Source organism: Falco biarmicus, chromosome 3 (genome assembly GCF_023638135.1).
Source record: "Falco biarmicus isolate bFalBia1 chromosome 3, bFalBia1.pri, whole genome shotgun sequence".
Classification (NCBI taxonomy): Eukaryota; Metazoa; Chordata; class Aves; order Falconiformes; family Falconidae; genus Falco; species Falco biarmicus.
In genome coordinates, this window is record NC_079290.1 from 90334454 (window position 1) to 90357297 (window position 22844).

General features: G+C 36.2%; 1 protein-coding gene across 4 annotated transcripts in view; it reads left to right on the forward strand.

The window, feature by feature from the left end:
* RELCH (RAB11 binding and LisH domain, coiled-coil and HEAT repeat containing) overlaps positions 1–22844 on the forward strand; it is a 79175-nt gene that overhangs the window by 11250 nt on the left and 45081 nt on the right. For all 4 annotated transcript variants that reach the window (XM_056330485.1, XM_056330484.1, XM_056330483.1 and 1 more), the window contains exons 2-10: positions 4295–4384; positions 12580–12651; positions 12760–12815; positions 12934–13047; positions 14868–15071; positions 15162–15253; positions 16251–16559; positions 20950–21025; positions 21400–21495. In XM_056330485.1, coding sequence (XP_056186460.1) covers positions 4295–4384; positions 12580–12651; positions 12760–12815; positions 12934–13047; positions 14868–15071; positions 15162–15253; positions 16251–16559; positions 20950–21025; positions 21400–21495 — 1109 coding nt within the window. The remainder of the gene's footprint in view (positions 1–4294; positions 4385–12579; positions 12652–12759; positions 12816–12933; positions 13048–14867; positions 15072–15161; positions 15254–16250; positions 16560–20949; positions 21026–21399; positions 21496–22844) is intronic.

Consider the following 22844-nt stretch of genomic DNA (forward strand, 5'->3'; position numbering starts at 1 on the left):
GCTGAGCACAGCCCTTCCGTTGCCAGTTACTGTCCTTCAAACGGCCCTGCTCGTTCTCCTGGTGAGTGAGGCTGTTGCGTTGCCACCAGGGAGGTACCATTTTCACCCTCTGATCTTTTGCTGAGCAGGTACATCCATTATGGAAGCATAACGTTGGAGGTTATGTTATTCCATAATTGTCTGGATTGTGGCATTAGTCTTAGGAGATAAACCTCTGCTGATGACTGCCTATGAAGACAGTGGTAAGGAGTAAGGCAACAGATATAGTTACCCCCACAGTGGCATTTTAGGTAGGTGAAGTGATGGGGGGGCTGCCACTGTTCAGCTTTGGGCAGCCTTCAGCACAGCCCTGCCAGGCAGCACATGTGTGCCATGACTCTACTGTTGATATATCTGGCAGGTTTGCCAACCCTCACCTTCCTGGGTGATATTTTCAGTCAACTGTCTCATTTAGCTTTCTCTTCTCACCTTGTTATCCCATGGCTGATACGTTAGTACGCTCTGCCAGAAATCCCTCTTTGCTGTTTAAGCTCGCTGTCTCAGTTCCTGTGCAGCGCTTAACTGTTCCTTGAGAAATGTCAATATGTTGTGCAGTAATGGCTCCAGAATTCATCTCGCCTAGTCCCAGCAGGGCAAGATTCAGGTCACTAGAGCTGCTGTGGCAGCTGATAGAAGCAGCAGGTCCCTTTATCCATTTTCCTCTCAGCCTTGGCTCCACAGCAGCTGTGCCTTGGGGCAGAGACTCTGGTGTAGCCCAGGCACGGGCCGTGTGGCACTACAAGCTTTGCAGTATGAGTGCAAGGGGGGGAGCTGCCATTTGGACCTCACCGCGCCTGGCTGAGGTGGAAGCTCATCTTTCCATGTGGGCAGCAGAAACAAATAGCTGCACCAGCACTGAAGGCAGAGGGAGCAGTTCCCACGTAGCTTCCTTCCCTGCTGCTTGAAATCCCTGCTTCAGTGGGAGCTGTGGCAGTGCAACAGTGTCTGTGACTGGGCTTTCTGCCTTCCCCATAGCTGGGACTTGGCAGAGTATAACCTTAGCACCGATGATTCATTGATGCCTGTTGACCCTGTCTGGCCAGGAGACATCTCAGCTGAAGTGCTTCAGCATGGGTGGCTCTTACCTTGGCAGCAGGAGCCACTTCTGCAGCTGTACCACATATTTTAAAGGCAGTAGCCTATAGCAAAGTAGTAGTAGAAGTCTTGTTACATTATTCCAGCTAACCATTTAGTTGAGTTGTGTTATGGAAGGTATGATTTCCCAGCTTGAGTTCTGCAGTATTTATCATCTAGTGGGACACTCAACTAGAAGATGCTGTTCAGCCTGCGTGCATATACAGTTGTCTCTGTTACAGTTCCATTGTGTTTATTTGGAGAGCTGTACGCAGTTCTCTGCGTAGGTTCAGGTTCCACCTATGCGCTACATAAAGACAGTTCTCATTTTTAACCTTATCTTCAGATTTAACACTGTGGACATAATGACTTCTAGCACCCAAAATGGCTTGGTTTAGTAATGACAGCATGCTTGGGGGATGGTGATAACTGGGGCAGGTACCTTTGTAATGGGAAGGAGGATCAGCATTATTGAGAGAGGGAAATACTGGCAGCAAGAAACAGACCACGAGGCTGGTGTTCCTCAGCACATTTTTGTTTGGTTTAATCAATCTCAATCCAGGTATTTGTGTCTCTTTATAATGTAAACCTGTATGTAGAGTGTGTCAGATGTTTGCTGTTATCATGAACATTGTAATGATAAGGAGAAATCTGAATGATGAATGTACAAGTTTCAACCCTATGAACTGCTGCTGTGCATGTAGATGTTGTGCTTGAGGCAGTTTCTGGGCGTTAATCTCATAAACCCCCTTGGTTTTACTTAGTTTCTGTAAGGACCGTTAAGGTTGTAAAACTGATGGATGTTCACTGGTTAGGGTCTGTGAAGTGTTGGATTTATAGCTGCTGGTACGATTTTACATGGCTTCTGTTGTGTACATCCTGATACAGACTTTGATTACCCCAAGCTTTTTTTGAGACAACTGTTTTTTTTTCAAGAAGTTTCTGATTGCTTTGGCAAATAAGCTTGCGGTTTATGGCTGGGTTTGTTTTATCAGTTGTGGGGGGAGAGCATTTGCCTCTAAAATATGCCACTAATCACATGAAAAAAGTTTTGGTGTTTATGGATTTGATGCTTCAACAATTATGATGTGGTTGACCTCACCTGAAAAATTTGGGCTTTGTTTCTCTGATGTTACCTGCTTCATAAAAGAAATATAAAAATGATCTGCAAACATGGCAAGACTGCAGGAAGAAACAGTTGTTTTCTGCTTTTGCCATGGTAATGCCATATACGAGACTGGGTCACTTTTATTAAACATCAGCTTTTCATTGAGATCTCTGTTTGAATGTAGTCTGTTTCTTTAACTTTAGTCTTGAATTTGATTTCAAAAAATGATGTTACAGCTCCCAATGAAATAAATTTGAGCAATACTTACTGAACACGATGTCAGGTGTTTTGAAAATTCAGCTCTGAAGGCTTTCACGCTGTGCATGTAAAATTCATGTTTAGTTTTGAACTTAACCACTCTAAATGTGGTTTCCCATGTATAAAATCTGGTTTATTTTCACAACAGTCCATTTTGCAAAGATGCTGTAAAAATAAGAGTTTGTACTAAGCTGCTAAGTGCTATAGAATAGCCTAGAGAGACTTATTAAATCAGATTAATGTCTGGAAAAAATGCAGTAGGTAAGACCAGAACCTGCAAATGAACAGTGAGTTTTAAAACTAAGTACCGAGTAGAGACTCATTGAGGAGCAACAGTCTGTTTCATTGCCTGGATGACCAAACATAGTTACGGGGGAAAAAGAATGTGATTAAATATAAACTGTATACTATCATATACTTGATGTCCATAAAACAGGCAAGTTAGGGTTTCCAGGCACTTTAATTTTGGTACTGTGTAACTGAGCTAGAGTCAGCTAGCTAGAATTTAGTACTGTGTGGCTTTTCAGGTGAGTGTAGATGCTTTCATCAGTCTCAGTCCAGGTGTTCTTATGTGGCCTGTATGTAGAGAGGATGTCACAATACCTTAAGGGAGAGCTTTGGCTGAAATGTACAAAAAAGGAACTCGTTAATAGATTAATTTTTTTCCCCCACATAATGCAGAATTGGGAGGGGATTTAAATACTTTCTGTGATGTTAGTCAGAACAGAATTTGATTGACAAGTGATGAAATTGCTTCTATTTCCACCAACAGTTACAAGGCTTTTTGACAGCCCTATGGAATTTGTTCTTTGTTAATATGACAACAGCTCTAATTAAAATTATTTCTGAAGTCCTGCATAGAAATTAATTTCAAAAGGAGGGGATAGATACTAAGTTACTTAATATAATTTCAGCATGTGTTAGGAAGGTGTTCTATGTACTTTGGGCTCTGTCATTGGGTAACTTTTTTGCACATTTTTCTAACAAAAGGTGAATGTGTGCTTCAACAGACCTGAATTTATAATAATTACATTTTTAATTTTTTTTCCCCTTCCTGAAATGAAAGGTATCAAGGTCAGATCAAAAACTTACGCTGGTTACTGAATTTATTGAATATTTTTTTTTGTTGTTAACAACTTAATTCTGGAGTGTGAAAATGATACCTGCAATAGCATAAGCTGTACTTAATTTGCTTTAGTTTTGTGAAGTAATGCATTCCTTAGTAAACAATGTATTAAATGGGTATGTACTGATGTTGATAGCTAGATCAGGAAATATGTAGAAGTATTTGGTCATGTTAACATCAATTAAAATACTAAAAAAGGGAAAAGGAGTTTGCATATTTGAGGTACTTTACAGGTTGCTGTAAAATGGGAACAGAACTGCCTGATTTTTTTTTTGCAGAACAGTTTGTATCTGTCTGGTTTCTTGTGCGTGCTCACCAACATCCACCACCGTGTCTAAGCAAAGGTCTTCAGCTCTTGTTGAAAAGCAAAGTGCTCCACTGCCACTGCTCCTCATCTGCTGTGGACAGGGTAGAAATGCTGCCTTTTGTGGGGAGCAAGGGTGAATTTTTTAGTGTCTATTCACTGAACTTGCTGAATGCTGTGTTTTTTTCAGTACTCTTGACATACTCTTTACTTAAAAGGGGCAGACTTACAAAATGCAGTAGAATTTCAGTCTTGCAGAACACTTAACTTAGACTTTGATTAACAGTTTCTGAAATTACATGTTTTGACTTTATCAAAGCCAGTCAACTCTTCAGGATTTTTTCTGATTTTTTTTTTTTTTCTTTTTTTTTTTGTCCCCCTTAAGATCGTACCGGAAGCATCAGTACTCTTGATTCCTTAGATTTTGCAAGATACTCTGATGATGGCAATAGGGAAACAGATGAAAGAGTAGCAGGTAAGTGTTTTGTATGATTTAGGAATCATAGATTGCTAACTTCACAGTTTCACTTGTTTCTAGCATAAGTATATTTAAATGAACATTGCTGAAGCTAAGATTTCACTGTGGTTGTTTAACTAGTCACTTAACAATATAATTGTGTTTCAGACACTTTGAATATTTACATCAGTAATAGCAGGCAGGTATACTTCTGCATGATTCCAGATGCCACCAAGGTAGAAGCAAGCAGTATACTTGAAGATTGTGCCCAGTTTTTGACAATAGAACGGTATCTTGGTATTGCTTACTGACTACTACTGTTAAGTTGAAACATATGCTAAAATATTCTGTGTAGCAGTCTGTGACTTCTACATGGGTGATAGCTTTCTGATTTAAAGATCTTTATCAAGTCACCTCGTAATTATAGCTTATGTGTACATCAAATGAGCATTACCAAACCCAGAGTAAATTTGAGATTTTCTTAGTTCCATAAAGAGTCTTTGCTACACATCTTAATTGTAGAGCAGAGCTTTTTCTCTCTCCCATTTGACTTCTTGATTATAGAAGATTCTTTCAAAGATGTGACAGTGGTTTTTTACTCTTGCCATTGTTCTGAACTTAGGAACCTGTGGCATTTATAATTTCAGGATTTATGATTACCTCACTAAAGGCAGAGACTGCTTTTCTCTTATATTTGAGATTTTTGTTATAATCTCTTTTGTATGTGAGCCATGTTTCTCTAATCCAGGCTTTTTTCTAAATTCAGAGATTGTTATTCACAGCTGCTGTAGAGAAACTCATAAAAGCTCTCTAGAAACTGCCACATAAAACTGTTCAGTTCTTGTCAGTTAATGGTGTTTAATATCATGAGCACATGAAGGTTGTCCATGCTGTGACCTTTGTTCACATAGTTCAGCTTTATGAAACCTGAGGTGATGCAAGCTGCTATGTCTCTGTTCCATGCTGTTGTCTCTGCTCTGAACCACCATGGTTCATCCTAGCAGAAACACTGTCATGTTCTTATGCAAAGAAAAGGCTGGTGAAACACAGTTCTGAAAAGGATCTTGATTCTAAAATTTCCTCTCTTGATCAGTCTGAAATGGCAATCAGTATTGACCCAGAGAGAAGAAACAAAAGTGTTGGGAAAAGTCTGTTTTTCTTACCCGGTCAGTGTTTCTGAGGTTACAAGGACTGGATTAAATTCATGAACATGAAGGAGATTCAGGTATTTTGGTACTCTGGTATGGAACTATAGGTACTTACTGTTCTTCAATTTATATGGAAACTTCTGGATTCTTGTTACTATGTAATTGCTGTCTTTTTCAATATACGTAGTCAGTTTCAAGGAGGCAATAGTTGTAAATACACAGCTAATCTTCTAAGAAACATGTGTTTAAGGAACCCCAAGTATTTCTGAATTGTGTCCTGGAGGAAACAAGCAAATTCTGAAAATTTTAATTTTTTCATCATCTTGGTAGACTTTTCCTGTTTCTAGTCAATCTTTCTTGGCAGTAGTATTACTGAGAGAGCTAGTCTGATCTTTGCTTGGAGCTGTCTTAAGGAACTGAGTTGGATTAAAGATGCCTATAGAAAATAAAGACCAGTCAGAATTGACATCCAGTAGAACCATTAATCTTCTGATGGAACATTAATGACAAAATATTGATTACTTGCAGTATGAAATGAATATATTCTAAAATTAAATACTACATTCAATTAAGTAAATCCAAAAATAAATACAGGTTTTTGAAGATTACAGTATATTAATTGACCACTGTCATATGTAATAGACAAACAAATCATATGGCATGATATTTACATTAAATTTCTGTGTTCCTTTAGAGTTTTTTTGAAAAGTTGTTAAAGTGATGTAAGAACTTGAACAAAGCAAGACCAGATAATATTTCTGGATGTTTGTAAATACTTGAAGTTTTCCAGAATATCCTATTTCTACTCTTAAAATTCTGGTTCAGTTAGAGTTGCTTAAAATCTTTTGCCTCAATTCTGTTTAAAACCATCTACCTGAGAATAAACTTCATAAAACTGATAAGTATTTAATTTGCACATTAAAAAAAGTCAGTAGAGGTTTTAAAACCTTTTCATATCCAGTTCCTCCTTTGAACAAACTTTGGCTTATAATTTCTGCTTTTGAAGTAGTTCTTAGCTGCAAATGCTCTTTGAAACGTAACTGTAGTCCATCCTGCTTATTTCTTCTCAGTCTTTCAGCAAAGAGCTTTGATGCTTCGGAGATAAATTTGTAATCTTTGTGAAAGCATGAGGCCATGATCTGATAGTTGTATTTTTCTTTTGATAGTTCTCAGAGTGCAGTTTGAATAGTTTCTTTTTATAAATGCCTTTCTCATGCTCTTATCTTTGTTTTTTACTGTTTGGACAGAATCCATGATTTCCATATCAATTCCCTAGTCAAATGAAGGATAGGAAATAGATGCACATCAGTCACTAAAAGAAGCTGGTCCCAAGTCAGAAGGTCTTTAAAACTGAAGTTATAACACATACAGTTACAAATACTTTTATGCCATGGCAATGTTAGAAAGTACCAAATCAAAAACTGCATGTATACCATCCAAAGCCATCATATTTTGTTGTTATGGATGGTGTTAGACTTCGCTGCTATATTTTTTTTATTTTACCAATCCAGAAATCCCTGGAAATAACTAGAAAGACTCATTTGAAATTAATTTCAGTATTTCAGATCTCTTAGCCCAGTTCAGTCCATCTGGTGTTACAATCAAAATCTGGCCTGGAAGCAAACGTGTTTTGAAGAGTTGGTGTGAACTTGTCACTTGTGAAATCTGGTCTAAGGAAGCTAAGTCAGTCTCTTCTATAATATTATCAGCTTGATTGAAAAGGTGCAAGTCATAAAAGCCAGTCAGGTTGTCAATGAGCATGACAAACCTAACTGCAATTCAGAAAACATGTTTTCTCCTGTATCTCCTGATCTTAACGTAAATGTAGAGCGCTGTGTAACTAGTCGTATAATACATATATAATCTGTAAAGTTTCAAAAAATAAATGTGTCCTTAAAGCTTGCAATTTGCTAGATGGAAACAACTTGTTCTATAAGACTAATAAGTCTTGCATCTGAATTCATGTATTACATGCTGAAACAAAACAGTTGGCGCTAAGAGAAATTCAGTACTGAAGGATTTATTAGGCTTAGTAAACATCTAAATACTCATTTTCATAAAAAGAAGAGCGAAAAACCTGTTCTATTCCTGTGGAATAGGGATATGCCTAACTTGAAGTCAACTACCCACAACATTTGGTTGGTAAATAGGTCATCTGACATTCAATCTAAGGAACTGAATCTTCTGCCACATCTTAAATTGACTGTGTGCGCAAGTATGTTTGTGATCTAAACCCCCTACTTTCCATAATTCAAAATACTTAGTATTGCGAACCTGCCTTTGACACCTACTGTTCTGAGAACCTGGTAATTTTAAAAACGCAATGTTGAGTTTTCAATGATCATAAAATTCTCATAACCATTTAAATAATTTGTGTTCTTAGGTCTCCCTGCATTAGCATTGATTTCTGGCTAGACTATGTATCTCTGATTAGCAGAATAAAATACTGTCCCTGTCAGGATTTTAAGGGAAGAGACAAGTTCAAAAAACATTTGATTATTTTTGAGGATTTCATCTATCTAGGCTTAGGTTGACAGTTTTCTGCTTTTTATAGAGCCTTTTTGTTTATGTGTTTTAATAAGTACTATTACTTTTGTGCAATCAAAATCAGAGGAGAGTCTTAAAAAAACAACAAACAAAATACCAAAACACAACAGACATTTGTAATACAACAACCACTTGCTAACATTTCTTCATCCTGGAAGTGAATCTGGTTTTGTCTTCTCATCTCCTGTCTTAACCCCTATTAAGCAGTTGTTAGCCTCCATAATTTCCTTCCAGGTCAGTAGTCTTCAAGGGTTGAACCTGAAGATGAGTGTGCTGTAGTTCAGGTCTTCTTTGTAGCTGGTCCTGTCTCATTAACTTAAAGGCTTTAATGAGGCTAATGAGTCAAGTGTTGGCTTCCAACTATTAGAATGATAACAAGTTTTCTGTTAGTTTGCTCATAAACTCTCTTGCTGATCATAATTTTTGTAGCTTGATAGTCATCTCTCGTGCTGTAGTACAACTTTCTGGTTCAGGTCTATTTGCGTTACGTCCTGAAGTGTTTCACGCTGACTAACTATGGTCACTTCTTCTTAGGGCTTGTGTCAGGGAAGTGGGAATGGGGAAACATCAGGTCTTGAAGTATGTTGTGACAGTAGCTTTGTTGCAACTGTAGTCAGAGAATTTAAATTTCTTCCCATTGACTCAAAAATGTATGCAACAAATCCATCAAACGTAATGAGATGTCATACGTGTTTTAGAGGGCATAATTTAGGACATTTGGTACTTTACAAGGAGGAAGAAATTGAGATGACAGTTAAGAAACAAATAAAAATTGTCAGTTATATCTGAATATGAGGAAAGGTAGGTAAGCACAGTGGCCCTTGATACTTCAAAGGAGAATTGCTTTTAATAGAAAATGTCAAAATGTCATATAGTGGCTTCACAACATAGAACTACCTTTCTGCTCTTGTCTGAAGTACACAAAAGTCTGACAAGATAATTCAGATGTAGAATGTAAAATTCTAGTATACTTGAAAAAAATACTTCTTATACAAAAGCAAGGACTGAAAATTTTTAGAATTACTGTTTATTTCTTCAGCTTTTTGGCTTTGACCCAACAAGACTGCTGTTCACGTGGATATTGAACAAGCAGAGATCTCAAATTGCAATTTGTAATCTTTATAGCTAACTTCTTAATCTATGGTTCAGTAATTTATGAAGTCATTAATAAATGTGAGTGAATAGAATAAGTTCCCTGAAAAACCTTCATTTTTAAATTTCAAAGCTGAGCAAACAAGCTACCCACTCCTCATATACACCTTAAATGATAAGTGCATTAGATTAGCTGCATGAAAACTGAAACATTTAAGAATTGATAATCTGAAAATCTTGGTCTGACGCTTAGTTACTTGCTTGAAATGTGCAGCTCTTTTAAGTAAGTCTAAGGAATTATTTTTTTTTTTTTTCCAGAATGGTAGCTGTAGTGATTTGAGCTCTTTATAAAAAGAAAAAGCAAGAGACTTTACTTAAATTTGAAAGTTTTCTCCCCTAAGGCAAAACAGATTGTTCAGAAATGCCTTTTCCTTGCAGGAAGATTACTGAACCTCAGAGTTCTAAGTTTCTGTTCTTTGCTTTGCTGATGTAAAGAAGAATCAATTTGGTTCTTCCCTTTCCTAGGCTGTCTGCAGCAAAACTTTTCTGTGGATCATTCTTAAGGCGTGTCAGCTCCTTTCACCAAGTTCTATGAGTTATACATGTTATCAGTTCAGTCAAGCATGCAGTTAAACTTCAGCTGGCTTTATCAATGCTTTTGAAGGCTTAACTTCTCTAAGTTACAAAAGCTTTACAACAGGAGACTGGGAGAGAGAGAGATCAGGTCACTTATTTTAAAAGTCAGTACTTGATAATGGTTATAAGGAAAGGATCGCTTTTTTATTTCAGAGAATGTTGTGTATCATCAACAGATGGGGATTTCTGGTCTTGATTTCATTAGTACACGTGTTGAGTTAAAAATCATTATGTATTCTGGCAGAAGATTGCATTTTAGTATAGCCTCTAAAGTAAAAAGCTTTTAATCGTAACTTAAAATTTGGGTGAAATCATGTTGTAGCTATTTACAAGTATTTATGCTTTTATAAAATAAACCTGCAAACAAACTTCTTCAAATAAAAGCTAAATTTGTGACTGACTCAGATACATCAAGGTTTCTGTGGTGGCAATTACAATGGTGGCGTTAGTAAGGCTAGGAGATGAGGTGTAACTGTAACAATGCTGTGTTGTAGTAGAATTATGTGGCTGTTGTGACATGCTGCAAGGTGACAACTTCTCAGATATACTGTGTCCAGAATCTTCCACTGTATACAGAGAAACATGCAGCAGAGTAATCTACTTTTAAGGTTGAATGGATAAAGTCCTAATGGCTTCTAAGAATTTTCAGCATCATGACAGTTCACTAAAAAGTAATTCTTGCCGTCTGACATGGGTTTGTCTGACATGAGTTTTTTGGCTTTCTATGCCTTCAGACATGTCTTATTCCTATTTTCCTTAATGGGATTCCTGAGTTTTTCTAGTTTGTGTTGTTTTTCTAACCTTTTTTCATTATTTATATCATTCTAGTGCAGGGCACTCCTGATCTGCAACTGTTCTGGTCTCTGAAAGTATTTTACAAGAATAAAATGTTAACATACAGTCATTTGCATCAGAAGAATTACTTAATTTGAATTCTTTACAATTTTCAAAACCTAAAAAATTAGTAGCTTACAACTTAGAATCCTAACTGTGAATTAGTAACTCAAACGCAAGGAAGTGCTAAAATGATTAGATATTTTACTACAAGAGCATTTTCTAACTTTGTTGCACAGAAGTATTTGCAGATCAGCATTGCTGAATACTAGAGAGATTTTACATATTTTCTTCATTGTATCCTCAGTTGCGCTTTTGTATTGCTGCAGTAAAATTCTGTGCATCAAACAAGTTACTTTCATGTAGCCAATGTGGTGTACCCTAGTTTTTATGAATAAATGCAAACTGAGTGAATCTGTTTTTCCATGCATGCTGATTATCAAAAGATTCTTTGTAACAGATGTGCAAAAGAGGAAACTGTTTTATGTGCAGTCTTCAGTAGCATTTCTTACAAGCAAGAGCCAATGCAGTGGTTCTGCCATGCATTGTCCTCTGTGTAAATATTTCAAAATGCCACGTTAAACTGTTTCCAGTGATGATTAAAAATCACATTAACATTTTCTTATTAAAAGCAGCTACAACATTTTTACTTTTGCATGGGAATAAAGTAAACATTAGATAATCTATTTAGAATAGTTTAACAGTTCAGTATGGTAGCTTTTCTGTGGTTGTCTCTTCTGGTTAAGTACAAGAATCGTTCCTTCTGGTGACTGTATATGTAACTGTGATTAGATTAATCTGAGAATTAATGAAATGCGTGTAATTATCTGGTAATTCCTTAAATAGGTACCCTTAGATGCTCTAACTGTAAGTGGCTATAGCTATAGAAAGAATAATTACTATATGTTTTGTAAAGGTACAGGGTTTTAAAATTTGAAGCCACAGTATACATACGACCTCAACACCAAAACACATGAAATTTGAGTGTGAACAAAGCACTGCTGGCCCTTTTTGGAGCAAACATTGGAACATGAGAAGCACATAACAGTGACCAGGGACATGGGGAGGTAGAGCAGCTAGAGTAGGTGGTAACAGCAGCTAGAATTACATGTTCTTTGATCTCCAAAGCTGACTTTAAATCATTAAAAGTGTTGTATAGTCTAGAATCACTGGAAACTTTTAAGAAAAATGGAGCAAAGACTTCTGTTTCAAGCTTCTCTCTAAGTACTATAGTAGAGCTGCTTATTTTGCTTTTTTTTTTTTGTCTTGTGCATCTCTTAAATGCATTCAACTAAATTCAAAATAATAATCAACTCTAGGGTATACTCAAAACTCCACTATTTTAAAATAGAGATTTAAAATGAAATTATCCTTAGCAGTAAAATAAAGCATGTTTCAAGCTCTGCCATTTAAACTACTAAAATTTCAGTTTTTAAAAACAATCTGTAGTCTCAGTGGGACCATACATTCACTTCATGGTTTAAGTTTTGCTACATGGAGACAGCTTCCTCTGCTGCTAGCATGTATTTGCTTCATTTAGATCTGTCGTATGTTGCCCACATACTCTCTTTGCCCTAAGAAATCAAAATATTTGACAGTATCCACTGATTGTGAGAGTGGGGAAGAAATAACAAGCGTTTCCCAGTAATGTATAAAGTTAAAAGCAAGCAAAAAACAGAAAAGGAGACCCCAAAACCCTCCAGCGAGTCCTTGTCAGACAGCTTGAAATTTTGCTTTAGGTAACTTAAGGCAAATGAAACTATGGAAAATGTTCACCAGTTTGCTTTCAGACCAACTCTGCTGCATGTGTTCATAAGTTCCATAAAGATTGCATGCTTTCAGTTTAATACAAACTGTATATTTTTTTTCACACCCATCCTTGCTTTTTATATTTTATTTTTGTTTCCCTTGCCTTGGTTGGATGCCTGTGTGTGTTTAATCCAAATCCCTGTCCAGTCCTGGAGTTTGAACTACGGAAAGCCAAGGAGACCATACAGGCCCTCCGAGCCAACCTGACTCAGGCTGCAGGTGGTGTACATAAACCTTTTCTTAAGTCTCTACTTTGAACAATGTAGAAGTAGCTGAGCTTATCCTGTGTGAAAGAGTAAAATTTAGTTACTTTTTTTTCCTCCCCAGAAAATGAAGTTCCTTTGCAGGAACGAAAAAATTATAAATCAAGTCCTGAAATTCAGGTAGGTGGCTGGTGATAACTGAGCTTTGCATGGACTTTAAGAAAGATATGCTTCCATAGCTGGAAGGAGGATGAATCAACGATGTAGTGTATTGTTTTGGTTTTGTTTTTTTTTCCAGGAGCCAATCAGACCTCTTGAGAAAAGAGCTCTAAACTTCCTAGTTAATGAATTTTTATTGAAGAATAGTTACAAGCTCACATCAATAACATTTTCAGATGAAAATCATGATCAGGTAAAGTTTTCTTGTGGGATTTTTACATTGCTACTTTCCCTATTGTGATTCTGTCATAAGCTGAAGTGAACTTAAATGGTATTTCTTGTGCACGTTGTTCACTTCTTACATATGAGTATTCTAAGAGTCAAATGGGTTAGCATTTGCATATATGAAGCAGGGTTTGCAAACACAGCACTTTGAGGATTATTTTCCCAAAATTTATAGGAAGGAGGCAGAACGCAGAATTCTTTGAAGGAAGCAAAACAAGAAGAAAAATATTGTGAGTTATAGGTACTTAGAGACTTTCCTGGATTCTGATGGACACCTTTTCATTTACACTTCAGGATCTGGATATAGTAGAACTTCGAATGTAATATTTTCCTTAAATCATGGTTAGTTGATTTGTGCAGGATGTACAATATACTCATTGGTTGTCATCTCCTGAGCAAATATATGCGTATGAGTTTACTTAATCATACTGTGGCATTAAACACAGTATTAGAGAAGCTCTTGGTAATAAGGTGTTACCTTAGATATTTCCAAACATATCTGTGCTTTGATGCATTTTTCTTAAGATGATCAGTTTTCTGTCTCTGTCAAGTTGCATTTCATGGGAAAAAAGTTCTTCAAATGTTACATTCTCACTGTTTCTAGGTGAATAAAACAACCAGTAACATCAACAGGCAATATAATATATTCAGCACAAAACTGGAATATTACCAGAAGAATTAAATATTGAATATCAACCAGTTCTATCTATAACTAGTCTTCCTATGTTTTTCCTATAATTTGTGTCATAATCTGTAAAGAAAATGGGTTGTTAAATAAAATTTCTGAATCATCCACTTAAGATTTGACTTCAACAGTGCTAGGTTTCATACAAATACTTGTGTGGATACAGCCCTGAAAAGAGGAATAATTTAGCCTTACCTTTTATATATTCTTAACTGAAGATCTTTTATGTCATGAGATAAATTAGCAAAAAACCTTGGTAAAATTCTTAATTCTAAGAAGTATAAACATAGTACAATTAACATATAGAATGCACTTTTTTTTTCTAGATTATTCATATAATTCTTTCAGAATAGAATCTTTCTTCAAATACGTGTTTGTAACCAGACTGGGAAAATTACAGGGAAAATTGTGAACAGTGTGGGGAGGGGCAGGGGGGAATTAAAATATTTACTGTCGTTCAAGAGACAATCGCAATTTCTGTACAACAGTGCACATGCTTATTTATATATACAGACATGAAATAATCTTGTAATAATATAGGATGGTAACATGTCAATGAGAAAAGGAAGGAGATACAGTGATGGTTTGAGACAGGAGGCCCGAGTTTTGTTTACACCTCTACATAATTAATACAGTTATGCCTACATTTCACTGAGAACATGCACCCTGTCTATTGGTCATCTACAGAGCTATTTGCTTCTGGAAAATTACACCAGTACTTGTGAATGAGACTGAAACAAAACAATACCCTTATCAGTAGAAAGCCTTCTGTCAGCTGCACTGGCTTCTGCTAGAATTTGTTTAGCTTTATATCTGATTGTCAAAAGTGTTTATGTACTAGAAAAAAGGAAATCTGTGATCTGTGTGTTTTTGGAAGTTTTAGTGTATTACCTAGAGCTGCCTTTAGGGTGGAAATGTGTTGGGTCTTGAAACAGATCCTTTTTGTACTTTTGTTTCCTGCTATCTGACTTAAGCTTTCATGTCCTTTACTGCAGTGCAGTCTTGACACGATTGTTTTGCTGTTGTGTGACCTGCAGTTAAATGTGGAAGAGAAATGAAAATGAAGTATATTGTATGCTTTAGTTTCTTCTATTCCTTTGAAGGACTTTGAACTTTGGGATGATGTAGGATTGAACATTCCAAAACCTCCTGACCTGTTACAACTCTATCGTGACTTTGGAAACCATCATGTTACTGCAAGAGATGTGGTAGATGTGTCAGTTGGTGTGGAAGATGATGAGCTAGAGACTGCTACTCCTGTACTTGGGAGCGTCCCCGTATTTGAAACAACGCCACAGTCAATAGAAGTAAGAGTTTGTATAGAAGGAGCGTTTCAGCTGTTTGCAGTACTACTTAACTTTATTGTACTAAACTGTTTGTTTCTATCTTGTATTTAGCAATGTTTAATAGTGCAAAAATTAGAAGATCAAATTAGTGTGTTAAACAATGAGAAATGGTGTTTGATGGAACAAATCCAAAGACTTGAGAGGTATGTACTTATCAATCTGCTTGACTGCTGATAAATGTTGGAATAACTTGTCAATGTTTTTCTAGCATATATGTGAAAACATACAGCCTATAAAATTACTAGGAGTTCTTCAAAGCAGGGCAGTGTTTCCTTTGTAATATGTGGTATTTGATTTAGAAAAAGGAAGAGATTTCAAACTAATTCCCTTTTATTACCTACATCACTTAATTTTGTAATCTGTTTTGTTCTTTCAGTGTAACTTCTTAATTTATTTATTTGAAAACAGAATTAGTTATGATGGGTTTTGTGTAGGTTTTCTCTTCAGTCAACTTTATTTCACTCCTCATTACAATGGTGTGGAGAGCTTCAAACACTGTTAGAAAGATGTTTGTTTGAATGACTCCAACACAGTTTTTCTTTCTGCAGAACAAGACTAGTAGAAATGACAGTATCTTTAGTAACCACAAAAAACAGAGACTTTAAAAGTTTGGTCAAAGTATATCATTCTGTAAGCTGTAAGGTGCCATTCCTCTTACATGTACAGATTCCTCATAGTGAACCAATACAACATATGGGCAAGTGCATAATTTTTAAGTGGCTTTATTGACTTGCTTATTTACCAATTCAAAACCAGGTGGGATAGTATGTAATAATTCACCACTACAGTATTTTAAGTTTTGCATCCCACATAGTTCTTTCTCGTGACAATTTGTGTCTCGGTGCTCATATTTCAGCCAGAAACAGATAACACTATCATTACTTATTTTATTGATTCACTCACTGAGTGCAACTTTTTTCCTACTACTAATTATTGACTAAAGGACTCCATTAAGCCAGTGCTCATTTGAATAGCTTGTGTGATAGAAGTTACTTTATTAAAAGAATTTTTGAGCATACTGGAATTGAAGAGGGAGCTCTTCAGTATGTTGTCTTTGTTTCTGTATTGCAGTCTTGTGATTCCAACAACCTTTTCATGAAAACTACAAAAATATTTCATATTTTGCTTTTCCTCTTTTAGTGAAATAGATTTGCTCAAGAATGAAAACTTTGCTGTGTCAACAGTTTATGGTGTAGCTCCCCATCCTTCTTTAAAACAAGTGCCTCTCACAGTCTCAGAGGACAATGGACGGTACTTGGATATCAAGAGCTCTGAGAATGACAATAAGCATGGAAACACTGAGGAAACAAGCTTTTCTTTATCGGTTGAGGTGGATTCAAGGACTTCTAAAGACGATAAGTTAAATTCTGTGCCCTGTAAAGAAACACAGAAGCTGTCCTCTTGTGCTCCGTCAACTAAAGCTGCAGTCTACTTCGATAAACCTAATAGGTTGGTGATAAGTTTTAAACTGGAATGCTTTTATTAGGAATTCTTGTAAAATGGATAGATATTTTTCTAACAGTGGAATTCTGCAGAATGCATAGATCATTTGTGTTTTGAATGCAAATAAAAGATTTAACATATCTTTAGGTGCAGTGCTGATATTTTCTAATATCTGCTGATGTTCCTAATCTTTTTAGAAAGGAGTGCATTTGACAAACCTATAGTTTTAGTATTAAATTCAAGGGTTTCTTTTCACCTCCTACTTGTTTCTAAAACCAGCCCTGTTATTTGCAACAACAACAAAAAAAGCTAAAATCAAAATGGGGAATGGGAAGATAGGATATGTGCACTCTCTTTTAAATTTTAATTTCATAACAAAATCTCTCCCAACTGCTTTTCAAGCAAACCACAAAATTTTACTTCTCCTATGTTGATATGTATAACTCCCTTAGAGTATGTAAGAATGCTGTATGAGGGGTTTTTTTTTAGTAATCAGAAAGTGTATCCGATGACATTCTGATTTTTGAGTTTTGTATTTGGGACAAGTCTCACTGGCTGACTATTATTCTTTTAATTAAGATAGGGTATTTGTGATGTGTTATTACATGAAGACTGAGTTTGTGTGTCTGAGTGTTCTTTGATCTATACAGTCTTTTTAAGGATTATAGGAAAGAGCAGAAGTAACATGTTCATTAAGTAATAGATAAACCACTGTGTAGCCATTAAGAGTAACACAGACCACAAACCTAATAAGGGTGTCTGTACAACTTCTAAAATTAGCATTGTGGACATATATGCCCAAGTAGCTCACCTTATGGTCTTACCATTCGTATTCCTAGGTAGCCATTCAGCTTTATATTTTTTCTGTTCCCTTAGCATTCTTGTGCTGATGTTGATACGGTAATGTTTCTAGAACGGTCTTCCATCAGAAAATACCAAGTAGAAGTTTGTGTGATACTCTGTGCAGATGGAAAATCAGTACAAACTGGAGGGGGCAGGGAGGAGAAGAAGAAGAAATAAAAAGGAGTTGCTACCTCTGCTAGTAATTAACTTTTCTTGCAAACCCTAAGTATTCTGTTTTCTCTGGGTTTCCTGGACTTCATGCACTGAGTCTTAGGGGCAGGGGCACTTTTTCAGCAATATCTTAACTTTAGAATTGAACAGGAGGAAAGATTTCTGATTTCTGAATACCATACGGTAGAGTCTTACTACAAATCTCACCTTTTCATGTGGAGTGTACTAGTGCTAAACAGGAAAGTAATACAACTTAGATATTTTTTTTCTGGAACTTTTGCGGTGACTCCATTTAAGCTTTCCAGATTTTTATCTTTTTAATACTTTCATATCCAAGCTGAGTATCTGGACTATGTAATAATCAAAACATATAGCTGTCATACATTGATTGCTATAAGCTTGTCTACCTACCTTCATGTGTGGTTTGTTGCAAGTTTCTTTTTGCTTGGAGTAATTGCGAGTGTTGGGAGGCATTAAGTGCATGAATATTGGATTGATGGTTTGGGGATAGTGAGGATGGGTATCAAAATAGGATGAGATCACTGATTGAGGAAGGAATTAAGAGTATCTCCAGTAGGATTTCTGAAAGCAGTCCCTAGAAAAACAGAATTTATTTGCTGCTCACAGCTCTTAGGTAACTGCACGTGGATTTATTTGAAAAGTAGTTGAATAAAGCCTTGAATCTCCATTGAGTTTACCTTAGAAGTCCCTTCAAAAGCAGTTCGCTGCAGAAATAAGTAGTGCATGTGTAATATGTAGCTAGTTCTTTGGGCTTAACATGTCAGTGAAGGGTCAAAGGAAACCATATTTGATACAGTGTTTTATCGATCCATATCACTAAATTTGCTTCCTGGATTATGCATCTGGTTTGTAATTACACAGTACATTTTTTTTTTTTCATTAAGAACTCTATTACTTGTTAAGTATTTGAGATCTGTGAGAGAAGTGCTGGATATTTATTTCAGTCCAGGGCTAGTTACTTGTAGAAGACAATTATTATAATTTATTCAGAATGTATTGAAAGGTATTAAGACCTAAGACTCTATCTTGAAAGGCAGGATTGTTACTATTGCACTTAGGGAGTGGATTCTTGGCATAAATCTTGCCCAGATGGGAAGAGAGGATGGAAAAATAAGTGAGCCTGCTTTGTGTGACTGCACTCAGAGCAGCTGTGTGTGCATGTCTGCAAACAAGGACATGGCCATCATTGGAAAAATGCCTCGTCTAACAGATTGCAGTAGAAAGTACTAGCAGCAGTTTTATTTAAACTGCACCACATGTATTTATTCAACTAATTTTAGGTGTTTGGTAGTTTGCACGAAATACAAGGTGTTTTCTGTATATAGCAGTCACTCCTGGCTTTTTCGGTAGACTGACTCTTATCCCAGTGTTATATGGAACAGAATAGCAGTGTTTGGGTTTTCTATTCATCATACTTTATTGTATTTGAACATCTTCAATACTGGCATCTGTTGGTCCTTGACAAGACTTTCCACTGACTTGTGTGCAACAGGCCTGGGTCTGTCGTCATTTCTGCCCAGCATAGCTATCAAGAATTTTACTAGGCTTCATCAAAGGGAAGGAGGTTTCTTTACTCTGAATATAGCCAGCAATCGTAATAGGATCCAAGCTGCCCAGAGTTCGCTGTTAATTAACCCATTGGGAAATTCAGTGACACATTGTCATACTTAGTTTTGAGTCTCTGCAAAATGGGGATAAAACTTTGCCCTTATGTAGGATTTTAATTAAGGTTTCAAACAGGGAAGGATCTGATGTTCTGCATCGCAGACACTGAGGTGAAGGACAGCCTGGGCAAAGGGCTGGCCCAAACCCTGCCATTCTCTTAATGTTAAGCTGCTGCTTTGCAATATTTGCTCCTGTTCCCCCAGTGTAAATAAACCTTAAAGGCTTGAGTAGATCCTCTAAATCTGTCATTCAAGAATAATTTTACAGAATAAGGGTTAACATTGTTAAACAGAGGTGCTTTATAACTCACTGCCAGCTGAGTCATTTAGTAACTTTATTTTAAAGTAAAACCTTGCACAAAATCAAGCTGACTGGAATTAAACCAACCTTATTTCATTAAAATCTAAATCATGTTTTAAAAGCCCGTGCTGTCAAGAAAGAAACTGGATTTAAAGTAGTAAACATAAATTCTTATTTATCATACTTTGTAAACAGAAGAGGAAGACTACTCTGCTATGTTCATCTTCTATCATCCTGGATTGGTTTAAACAATTATAAATAGGAACTTAGATTCTTAATGTGCCTTCTTTGGTTAGAAAATGGTGAATGATTATGTATTTACTATTATAAACGGTGTAGTTTTTCAGTCTATTAGATAAAAATACGTATGTCCATACAAATAATTGCACATGCATAGGATTTTGTGTGCTCAGGTGCACAAAATACCATCTTTGAGTTGGAAGGTGATACCACTTTCCACATAAGAAATAGGACTTGCCTCTAATGCCATTAGAGGATTCAAACAGCAGATGATGATACAGGATGAGATGGTTTCTGTGCTTGTTTTGGAAGACAAATGGGGTTTTTTCCCTCTTTCAGCATAGTGGATGAGGCAGTGTTAGATTAGTATCTAAATACAGGCCTCATATAAGGCAGAGGGAATTGTTATGGGGAAAATAAGATGCTGCTGCTTGTCTCTTTTATGTAACGGTCAGCCTAGTAATTGTTTTCTGAGAACATTTCTGCTAAATTATCCACCTTGGACAAGGTTGTTTTGAGACTCTTATCAGGGTTTATATGTATGCTTAAGGCTTTGAGTAGTTTGGCTGTGTTGGCTGGTGCTGTGCATGGCTATGAGGCAGTGACACACATCTAGATTAGGGATTAAGCCACAATTTAGGGTTAGTTTTGAGGTTCTCGCTATAGGTTTGAATGCAACATTTAGATCCCGAAGTGGCAGTTGAGCAATCTGTATTTAATCCTAAAACTTGTATTTATACAATGCGCAGAATTAGAGCATTAAGCAAAAATACTGTTTCTTGTGATTTCTGCACACACACCCCCCCCACACACACACCAGTTTGCATAATTATATGCTTCCTCTTGTATTGCTAAAGCTTCCTTTTCTTTATGCTTTAGTCCTATTTTTGTCTGTGCAGCAGTATGAAACATGTTACATTTTTTTGTAAGTGAAAGTAACTTCTTAACTAGGACACCCACTTTTTTCTTGCTACAAACTAAACACCCTAAAAGTCAAAGATAATTTTAAACAAAAACTTCTGCAGTATGCTTCACTTAAAACATGCTTTCTGAATGTCATTTTTTCTAGCTGGTAAAGCCAGAGTGAACGGACTTGTTCAGTCACATTCTGATCTATGCTTTTTTCCCCCCCTCTCCTTTTTTGACGGTGTTTCAGGAAATTGTCACCAGCTTTCCATCAGGCACTACTGTCATTCTGTCGGATGTCAGCAGACAGCCGTTTGGGATCAGAGGTATATTTCCCAGTTGACCTAAACTAGAAGATCCTTTATTCTGCATGGCAGCAATAGTTAAACAAGCAAGAACTGCTTTGAAACAAGACTTACACGGAGAAATTAATTTGCATGAAACTTAAGGATGTGCTTTCAGATTTTAGCTTAAATATGAAACCTAGTGATAAATATGTAATTACTGGGAAGTTTTGAGTCTCTACAAGTGGATTCATGCTTTTGAAGATACTGCCAGATAAGGCTTAATGTGTGTGAGTAATTTAAGTATTTTCTGGTAAGTGATCAGCCTGCTGCAATTCTTACTATTCTTTTGAAAGGATATTTTTCTGTTCCTCTGCTTCATTTGAAAAAAGCAAACAAATAACTTTGTTTTCTAGGTATCTCGGATTGCAGACAGTGAAAAAAGTGTCATGTTAATGTTGGGACGCTGCCTGCCTCATATTGTTCCTAATGTGCTGCTTGCAAAGCGAGAGGTGAGGAACCCTGAAACTTTTCTTTTTATTCTTACCAGGATGTTTTCTTGTTCATTTTGAAGATGATATGTCTAATTTCATGAAAGTCTGTTACTTGCAATTATGTTCTTACTTTTGTGCATGCATCTCTGCTCCTAGAAAATGGTTTTACACCTCTGTCAGGTGAGTTCAGTAAAGCTGCATGGTATCCTAATAATTCTTCCTTTGCTTAAGGCACCCATTAGCATTCAGCAGCACTAACTGTTACTGTAGGTCCATCTGTTTGTGGTAGCACAAATGTTTTTGTTAGAGAAGACCATGGTTAATTTGTGTTATAAATAGCAGAGGATATAAGTTCAAACATCAAATTTGGTTGATTTTATCTATCGGTTTTTATAAGGATTAATCTTCAGGTTCTCTTTCAGCACTATGTACTTCAACAAAAAAATTATTTTACCATCTTTTTCTAGAAGGCTCCATGTATTAGCCGAGACAGGTTCATCAAAAAGACCCCTTCATAAGAAAACTAGCAATCTTGCTGATATGTTGTCCTTAAATTTTAAATGAAGCTAAATAAAATTATGAAAATGTAATGTTTATTTTGAATGTAAATGAAGATGGTATTTTGCATAATCATTCATACTATATAGAGTGTAAAAAGGAAGACTGATTGAAGATGGAAAAAAAATACTGTTTTTATATTGCTTTGTTGTAAATATTGCACATTACCAAATGTGTAAAAAATTTAAATAAGAAAACACAGCAAACAAAAATCCAGCAGCCTTATAGTTGACACCAAACTAAAGGGTTTGAAGTAGCATAGCTCATTGAGTAAATTTAAGTCCTTGTTGAGGGGACCTACAGTATGGTAGACTTAGTAGTGCGTTTTGCATAAGTTCATTCTAAAGCTTTGAAAAATCCTCAAGAAATTCGTACTGATCCTATAATCTTGAATTTTATAGCATACAAGTAATTATCAGCTGTTCACATGGCGAGTTTGAGATGTACCATGTTTTGAAAGACTCAGACTTAATAAAAAGGTTGGGGTTTTTTCTGAGGGTTGAGGGGTGTTAACTGGGTGCTTTGGAAATGGTTCTGTTGATAGTCTTTCAGAATAATTCTGTGAATGTTCCTGGATCAGTGCTTAATTTCTGATTTTTTATTTATTTCTTTCCTTCCCTCTGCTTGGCAGGATGTAGTATTTTGGCTTCTTTTCACAGCTTGTAGCATAATCTGTGTAACGAATTTAATATTTTGGTGACCTTTTAGGCTATTCCCTACTTACTTGGTTTTACAGTTGAAGTTATATTTGATTACATATATTTTTGCCTTAAATGATTCATCTGTTTCAATTTGAAAAATCCACAAGT